This window comes from Callorhinus ursinus, unplaced genomic scaffold (assembly GCF_003265705.2).
Source record: "Callorhinus ursinus isolate GAN/ISIS: 27379988/994484 unplaced genomic scaffold, GSC_fseal_2.0 scaffold8, whole genome shotgun sequence".
Lineage (NCBI taxonomy): Eukaryota > Metazoa > Chordata > Mammalia > Carnivora > Otariidae > Callorhinus > Callorhinus ursinus.
The window spans coordinates 34,128,667-34,138,430 of record NW_027397070.1 but is presented as its reverse complement, the minus strand read 5'-3'; the positions used below and the strand labels follow the sequence as shown (position 1 = coordinate 34,138,430).

Here is a 9,764-nt window from a genome sequence, read left to right as displayed (position 1 = left end):
AAGAACTAACTTCAGAAACTATGAAATTGAACCAAATAAAACTGCCATTTTTGTAGATCAAAAATGGTCAAATCAGAAGTTAGAAATTTCAATTAGAGGGGCGCATGGGTGGCTCAGTCGGTTAATTGTCCGGCTCTTGATTTCAGCTCAGGTCGTGATCTCAGGGTTGTGGGATCGAGCCCCGTGTTGTCGGGCTCTGTGCTCAGCGCGGAGTCTGCTGGTCCCTCTCCCTCTGCACCCCCCACCCCCCACTCGCTCTCACTCACTCTATAAAAAATAAAACCTTTGAAAAATAAAAAAGAAATTTCAATTAGAAATTTCACCGGGTCAAATTAACATCTGGAAAAACTCTTTGTACCTATAAGGAAACCACAGAGAAAGTGCTTTGGTCTGGGAGACCCAAGCCCGTACCTAAACTATAAACAGAGGAGGACACTTATGCAGTATGTTTAGCTAATCTACTATCTAGGTAATGGTACAACTATTAACATGAAACACAATCTTATAAAAAGCTTTTTAGATACTCTGTATCACCTTATATAAGGTATCAGAGAAATTACTACGAATCTCATTTAGACAACAGGCAGCAAGAGAGCACAAATCCTTTCCCTGTCCCTGGTAAGTGGGTGGTTTTGTGGCAAGTAAACGAAATCCTATGGACAGCATGCAAATTAAGTTTTTCTGGGGTAGTTCAGAAGACAATTTTTCAACTAGAATCAAAATTTCTGTGATATGATGGGAATTTCAGTCCAAGCAAATAAGTGATAACAAGGAAAGAGTACCCCAATATTAGTTTCTTCATAAGCAATCACTTAAAGGGAAAAAGCAACTGAAAAAAAACAATTTTTACTTAAAAAAAAACCCTACCTTCAATGTTTAAAAGAATAATTACAAAAAACAAAACTCCAGGATACAAAACTACACTTTGACAGGTGAACAGGCACTAGTTACACGTAAGCCAAATAAATTATTTGCCACACCCTTATTTATTTCTAAGACTTGCTACCTTTAATTAATGTGTTTTCATTACACATTTTATAATGAAAATTAGCTTTTGCAGTTCATAGAACTTCACTTACATCACCAATTCAATGTATTTTAAAATCCCTCTAGTTCAATTATGCAAGCCTCTAAGTCACACTTTCAGACATGAACACAGGTAATATAACAAAATATCAGAATTAGCAGAAGCGCGCGCGCGCGCGCGCACACACACACACACACACACACACACACACACACACACACACACGATGAAGTGAGCACTGCACCAGGGACACGAAATGGGTAAGTTCCAGACCAGTCCCAATTCCCAAGTCTCTAAGGGAGTAAGAAATCTTTATCGTAAGAAGACAAATGGAAATGTTCTTGCCAGAGGAACGACTTCTGGCTTGTTTCTGGAATGTGTTTATGAAAATAACCATCAATTCAAACTTACTTGCTTTCAGTAATCTTCCTAAAATCAAGAAGGAACAAGTCTAGTTCAAATTATGACTATCAGTTCTATCTTCCTTAGCCAATGAACCAAATTGAGTTGAACAAAAATTCTCTTAAGGTATCCTAATAACTAACTTCAAAATTCCCATGTTTCCAGGCAGAACAAAAGTGCTGCCTGCAATGTCAAACAATCATAAACACACACACACATTATGCAATTGCCTGTTTATTTAGTGGCACCGGTTTTGCAAACTAGAAATTATTTCTACTTTTCATCTCACAATCTGCAATCATTCACAGGCCGAATGCAATTTCTTCAACAGACTTAAAAACAAAAAGTACATTCTTAAAGTTTAGAACTGAATCCACATGTTTTCTTTGGACCAGGAAAATGGTACATAATACAAAATATACATTTATGGAATTTCTTTAAAAGTTTGGATCACATAAACGGCAAACAGTGGGTGAGTTAACTGTGGAGAATTCTGTTATACACTGTTTAGGAAAAATATTTCTGCAGTTGTATTAGTTTTACATTTATAGATTTAAAAAAATGAATGTATTATATATAATGCAACATGCTTTAACATGTACATGGTCTCTCCACTCATAACATTTATACAAATTAAGTGAAATAAATCATTTCAAGAGTGAAACCAACTACTATTTGGGCGTATTACTACAAACAAGGTACTTTCCTGCAGATATGCTGTTGTCTTAATCAATGGCTAACCAAATAAGACAATGGTTTCTGTGTTTCAAAATTCCCACAAATGGGAATTAAATAAGCTGTAACTTATTTTGGCAACAGATGCAACAAGCTAATAAATTTTTTCATGGTGGTTATATTTTAGTAGAAATCCCATTAATTCTGTACATTAATGGCTGTATATTACGTCCTATTTTAACATTCTGTATCACTAAGTAAATACCCAATTCCTTAGAATCTGAAGTGAATTAAACATTTAATGAACTCTAAGACTAGGGAGCTCAAAACCTGAGTGAGATCTGACAGTTAAACGTGTTGTGAATATACTGTATTCGCACTATGCAGGTCAGAAACATTTCAAACTTTCAATTTCCATTTTTTACCTCTTTTCTGTTGTTTCAAGTGGCAAACTCAGAGTGACGTTATCCTCCAAAACTAGTCCAAATACTCTATTCACCTTTAATTACTTACTTTCCCCCCAAATACCATCTTTAAAAAGGATATTTTCCTATCAGGTTCTAGCCTAGGGTCCCATCCACCTCTTTTATCTTTTAAAAAAGTGAAACACTTCCTCAAAATAGACTCAAATTATTTTGATGCCCTTGAAATTTTTATGGGCTTTGCAGGAAAAAGGCTGACGAACCAATGCAATATTGTAAACTTCGGGGAGTTATGTACATTATATGAATTTTCCTGTGTAAGGAAGTTCCTAGGATTCATCAATTTCAAAGGGCCTGGGAACCTAAAAAGTTAAGAAGCACTGCTAAAATGAATTTGTACCACTCACTGTACCTAATTTTTACTAATTTTGTTCTGTAGCTACCCAATCTCCTACACAAATCTTACTTCAGATAGTACCATACAAACACAAATGTTATTAAATGTCCTTTACTGGATCAGGAGGACTATACAAAAGAAAGGAAAAACATTAAATTTTTCTAAACATTTAATTCAATAAGAAAGCTAATAGAAAACTGAGTTTTGGAGCAATTAAAAGAACAAAAGGATTGGGTTTTGTGGTGAATAAACATTGCATTTATTTTTCTCAGTTAAGTTGAAGCAGCAGTAATTTTTACCATTATCTCCCTTGCTGGAAAAATCAAATGATCTGAAGCAAAGGTTGGTTCTTGCTGGTTTATGTGATGCAACAGTTAATAATATACAGCTAGGCTCAGGGAAGACCTTCCAATGGCATTTAAAATAATTAAGAGCAATCCTCTCTGTCTTCCTCATTGGCATTTACCCACCCCTCCATCTCCCAAGTTTTCTTATTTTGGGCCCACTTTTATATAGTGTTAATTGGCCTTGGTGAGGTAATGCACCCAAGAAAACGGAACTGGCCTGCTGAGAGACAGAGAGAACCATCACCAAGAGGGTAGTAGAGGAACTCAAGCAACATTTTGTGCTGCATGAAGGAGGGAAAAAAAAGTCACTTCTTTGTTATATCAATTCAAACAACATTTTCCCCCATCTAATATGTTGTCAACTACAATTTAAATATATCTGAGTTTTTTTAGTTGGTGCACTCCTACCTGCTGGTAATATAATCGGGAAAACACGAGAGCAGAAGCCCCTAGGTTAATATATAAAGCAGGCAAAAGGGAAAGAATCTGCGTGAAGGTGAACAGAAATAGAAATGTTCATTTGACAACAAAGTGGAACCAAATACCTCTCATCAATTCTGTATGGCATCCTGATTTCAGTAGTAACTAACACTTGAGACTTATTATTCTGACCAACACAGTATTTTACTCCCAACATTTAGAAAATGTATTCTTAAATATTTCAAGCATATTCTAAAGTAATGTATAATTTAAAAATACAATCCAAACTCATGGCACATTATTGAAAGAAATAAAGTGAAATTAGGCTTCTAAAGTTTTAAACTACAGAGAAGTCATCCTCATGACTGAAAGAAAAACTAATTAGAAGACTCAATTACAAAATGGTCATCTCACTAGCAATACCTGCAAGCAAAGGTATGAAACTCTTTAAGATTCCTTCAAAGAAAAACCTCAAAAGAGAAACATTTATGTACTGAAAATATTTACATATTTTCTACTACCAAATCCTAACATAATACTGTACAAATAACAAAACATTATAGGCTTACACCTCTAATTCCAACTTTATGAATTAAAACTATACACCATGAAATTCAAAATGAAAACAGAAAACCTGTAACCAATTTTGTCAGTTCTTTCAGAAATCACAAATTGAATTCCCATATGAATTTGTCCAATAAAGATGGGCAGCGAAATTATTTTTAAAAATTAAAACACACAGTAATCATTTGGCTAAAATTATTAACACTGGCAGTGTGTTTTCAAAAAACATTTTTTTCTTAAATAAGATAAATTTAGCTATATATATATATACATATGTATATATATATATATATATATATATATAATTTTAAATGCCTTAAACTCAAACTCAACCAGTATTTCCAGGGTTGGAGAATTCTAAGAAATCCATGACCTATTTCTCTGACTGGTTGCTGTTGGCAGGAAGAGTAAAGGCCAGTTGTTAAAGGTAGTCAAGCATACTGAACAGAGTTGAGCCTCCTCAGTCCAATTTTATTACTATGCTGAGCAAAATTTTCTTCTGAATGAGATTTTTAACTTTGGGGAGAAGAAAGTAAATAGGAGCGTTTTCAAATGAATAATGGAAGTACAAAGGAGCTCTTCAGGGCAGAGACCTGCCTTGTTCAGGACAATTATCTGGCAGACAGTAGGGGGGCTGTAACTATTTTTTTGGATGAGTGATTCAGTTACAATATTAACATACATTAGATTATAAATTGTACTCAAATGTAAACTCCTGAGGGCAAGGACCTATTCATTTCTTTATAGTTCCAAGGTACTTGGCCTAGAACAGTGTTTTGCAGATAACACTTCAATACATTTTGTGGAAAAGCTGGATTATTAGCAGAATTAATATGTGGTCAAAAGGATGGTCACTAACAGTGTTAGTGTAATTCAGATTATTTGAATTATATACTTGATTTAGTCTTTAATCCAAATTTCTTAATGTGGTAAAAAAATATGTGGTTGGAGCAGTACACTAATTGCATAGTACTCTAGAAGAAGCATTATAATTAAAAATGTGTGAAATAGTTCTAAAGCTAAATAAGAAAAATACCACTTGGATTTTTTAAAGTTAATGTTAATATTGAGCACTGTTTCTGTTATCTGTAAAAGTATATTCCTTAAGAAAGTGGAAATTAAGAGAGCTTACCTTGCTAAAAGAGATCAGTGAAATTTTTTAATGTTAGGGTAACAAGAGTCTGCTACACAAAATGAATTTCCTATTAAAAGCAGCAAATTGAGTTCGTCCTATTAAAACACTTAAATGAAACTACATTTTAAATGGTATATTACCATCATACAAGAACTTCCACCCTCCAAAGAAACATACAACACATCAAAAAATTTTGAGGCATTGCCCTGAGATGCTAATTAGCACACAAAAGGGGGTTGGGAGGGTAAGAACTTAAGTGGTACAAAAATGATGTGCACAACAGAGGTGCAAAAGTGCCTTTTAAAAGTGTGGTTGGTTCCCACCCCCACCCTTACCCCAGGAATCAAGAACACACACAGTCTGCTATTATAATGTATACTTCCTTTTTTACAATGAAAAATTATATATAGTATGGCAATGCTGACTCATGCGGAAAAGATTTAGTCTTCTCAGAGAATACTTAGTAGTTTTCTATCACTTCCAAGCTTCATTTCAGTACTAATTTTAACAAGGAATATCTTAACCTCTTCTTTTGTATTTAAAAACTCTCAAATAAAAAACTAAATATGCTGTTATGGTTTGAAATATAGCGTTCCATCACATATTTTTACTCGTGACTTACAATTTTACAACATCTCAAAGTCTAATTCAAGGTTTTGAAATTTCTAGAACTAAAAGATTCAGTCTACTTTAAATATTAAGGAGCTGGCTTCTTATACTAGGAATTTAGTTTTCAGCGCTAGTAGGTCTAGGACTCTCTACACTAGAAGCGCCGCCATCCGCGGACTGCACGCGGAGGTGCCTGCAAAGCCAGAACAGAACATTGTCATACTTTGTACTCTACCACAGATTTAGACACTGAGCATTTATTTGTAAGTTTGGAATTGGTTCTGTAATTCCAACTGTTATGAATTTCTAAATATAAATAGTACTTGTTTTTCTTCATTCATGCTGGATTGAGTTATAAATTAAATACAATTAAATTACATTGAATTGCCTCACAGTAAGAGGGATAATGGAAAGGTTTTGCTGGTATGTAACTACTTAAATCTGAGACATTTCACATTACTTTGCCCACTACTCCCCTAACTTTACATTAGTTTTAAGGCTATATATACAAATATGTATATTTCCAAGTTAGGGAAAAAAACAAATATAACAAAACTAATTATACTACCTTTTATACACAGAGTTTCGATTTTGTATTCAATGTTGTATTGTAATCTTATACGTTCATAGTTTTACTAGTGGGGAATCTGCCTACTGAATGATTAAATTACACGGCAATAAATACAATATCCAACCTAGACAGACAAAAATACAGAAGGGCACAAAACAGTAGTCTTTTCTGCGTGACAGATTTAAAAACTTACTTTCACATGCTTAATCAGAGGAATTTAAGCCTAAATTAAATTAGGTATTTTTATATCTACAATTCTTTAAGCTTTGAAAGTTATTTTTAAAGGCCAACAGCTAAATATTAGCAACATGCTATATTTCAAATCACAAATACATCTTAACTACTTGGATTCTAAAGACATGGGCCAATTAAGAATCACAGGCAAACACACGCTCACACACACACACGCACACGCACACCCCTACTATAGAGTGTTAGATTGTCAAACTCTGACAATTATTTTAATTAAACAGTAGGCAAATTCAAGCTGATCCACATCTTAATGAAAAATAAGCAGCCAGAAAGAACTCTGTTAAAAAACACATTAAGAAACAACAGACTTAAATCTTGTAGTCTTTCTAATGGAAGGGAAACAGTTCCATCTGTGCCTTGAGTAACAGTATTTCCCAATTAAAAGAGACTAGCATCTTTCCCCATGAGAAACTTCTCATTTACAACGGCATGGTGTTTTATAAGGGTGGGGTAAAGGAGGAATTACACATACATGATTAAATTTCTTGTTTGTTAAATCAAGCTTTATTGATAAAATGGAATCAGAATACCTTACTAGGAACGGCAGCAGGCCCAGCCAATCATGATAGCAAAAACGTGGCAGTCTCCTACTATCGGCAGGAAGCTGCTGCTTATCAATTAGTCATTCAACGTAAGGACTTGTAAAAGAGGTGCAAAGAATCAAGGCATTTTAGCCCCAAGATTGATATTCTTATGAATATACTGTATTACCTGCAATACTCCTGGCAACAAGGCGAGGACAACCTAAAAGTTAAATGAAGGGACCAGCTTTATCAACAGTGCCAACCCCACTGCCAAGATAGTTTTCGGTTAACTCCCTGGATGTTCAGCTTTGTAAGATTTTGGAATTATTCTCCATAATTGTGAGCACATTTGAGCGTCTAGCTGGCATGGCTGCTACTCTCCCTGTCCCGACCCCAAGTCCAAGCACAACATGACTTCAAAGGACTATATATCTGTTGCATCACACAACAAGCCAAACATTTTTTGTAACTTTGATAGTGATTTAAAGCAGTTCATAATTAAATATGAGCATTTTGTACAAGGACAATTACACTTTACAAAAAACAAAATCATACAACAAAAATTGCTGGAGTCTGATTTACAACATGAATTATGGTTTGAAATCACGTTTACATTAAAGTCTCAAATTTACAAAAAAAAAAAAAAAATTCAGTCCTGGGCTAGCTGTTGTACTGCTGAGTTCTCCGGTGTGGCCCACTCTCACCACGTCAGATGTCCTTCTTTAAAGTTGAGGATGGATGTTTGAAAGGTTCAAGGAAGTTGAGCTGTACTCTCCTTTGGAGGTGAAGGTAAACTCCATAGCTAGATGAGCAGTTTTACCACATGTCATCAGTCGATGTAGAGTCCTTTGTAAAAGGAAACAGAGCAGAACAAGGAACTACATTAAAGCTGAGAGGTGCCAAAAAACATTACTTTCTGGATAATGCCGAAAGGTAAGGTTTTGTAAAGTTGACATCTGGACTACAAGTGCTTTTTAAAGTGTATGTGTGTCTATGTAATATTAGTATTCTATCTGCTCAAAAAATTGTTAACCCTTTGTTTTGTTTTGGAATAAAATATTTGAAATACAATTTTACCATGAGGCTGACCAAATGTATTTCTAAATCAGTGTAATTACTAAAAAATGTTTATTTTCTTCAATTAAAACCCAATTTATCTTCAGAACACTACTTTTATTACATAAGAAGAGATTAAGGCCTCAGATAATATGAGATTTAAGGAGGCTTCACAATGCAATATATATCTCAGAGCTGTGCCCAAATGATTTTAAGTCACGACTTTCCTGTGGTGACTTACTACAACAGAATTCTAACAGGAAATTTAAGTGGAGAATAGGACATTCTAATGTCTTTTTATATAAGTAGAGTTCTCTACTTTAGTATTTAAATGAAGTATATATTTCAGGGTTCTCAGCAAAGGTATTTCCAAACAAAAACTACTTAGTGGAGCTGAGCATTCTAAAGTTCTGTTGCAGCTGCTTATAAAACTCAGAATTCAGGGCGCCTGGGTGGCTCAGTTGGTTAAGCGACTGCCTTCGGCTCGGGTCGTGATCCTGGAGTCCCGGGATCGAGTCCCACATCGGGCTCCCTGCTCGGCAGGGAGTCTGCTTCTCCCTCTGACCCTCCCCCTCTCACGTGCTCTCTCTCTCTCATTCTCTCTCTCAAATAAATAAATAAAATCTAAAAAAAAAAAAAAAAAAAAAAAAAACTCAGAATTCAAAATTCTGAGCAGAGGGATTATTTCCAACTTCAAAAAATCATTTAGTGGAGGCAAATCTTCTGAAGCTGATTGCTTGTAGAGACTTAAAAAACCAAGAATAATTCAAAGGGGCTTTCTTCTTTTTCGAGAGAGGTGGCCACTCACCATGATTATGTCCTCAATCACTAGAACTGTGGTGCAGCCAGAGCTCAGAGCAATCAATCAGGGGTGTGTGTAAGAGAGTGGGTGCAGTGAACGGCTCTGCAAAAACAGGTAGGAAGGATATGCATTTACAATGAAGGGGAAGGGAAAGCAGATGGAGCCAAAATGTTACTTACAGTGTCATCATTTTTGTAAGGATTCAGTCTATTGTAAACGGCTTCAATTACATTCCGCCTAAATTTAAAAAAAATGCAGAAAGTTAATTCTTTAGAGCACAAAACTTTAACAATTCATAGTTAGGCGCTCATTAAAATGTCAAAGATAACCTTATACTTAGACATTATTTTAATTCTATTTCTTACTATCAATAAGTGATCCTCACTTTAAGGTATTTGAGCCCCTATGTTAAACTAGAGGTGAATTTACTCTAAAATGTTAACATTCCACCAACCCAATTAATAGAAGACTAAAAGTCATGGTACAAAAAAAAAAAAATGAGTCTATTTATGGTCTACTTCATTTTGAACTGGCTTATGTGGTTATGAGTCAGCAATGACG

General features: G+C 34.8%; 1 protein-coding gene across 3 annotated transcripts in view; it reads right to left on the bottom strand.

Moving 5' to 3' along the window:
• Nucleotides 1–7,302: 7,302 nt before the first annotated feature.
• The window catches only part of PPM1A (protein phosphatase, Mg2+/Mn2+ dependent 1A), a 45,849-nt gene continuing 43,387 nt past the window's right edge, over nt 7,303–9,764 (bottom strand). For 2 of the 3 annotated variants that reach the window (XM_073895305.1, XM_025869930.2), the window contains exon 5: nt 9,320–9,440. In XM_073895305.1, coding sequence (XP_073751406.1) covers nt 9,335–9,440 — 106 coding nt within the window. In that variant the 3' untranslated portion in view covers nt 9,320–9,334. Of the gene's footprint in view, nt 8,192–9,319; nt 9,441–9,764 lie in introns of those variants that run through there. The other variant, XM_025869929.2, reaches the window with a different exon arrangement.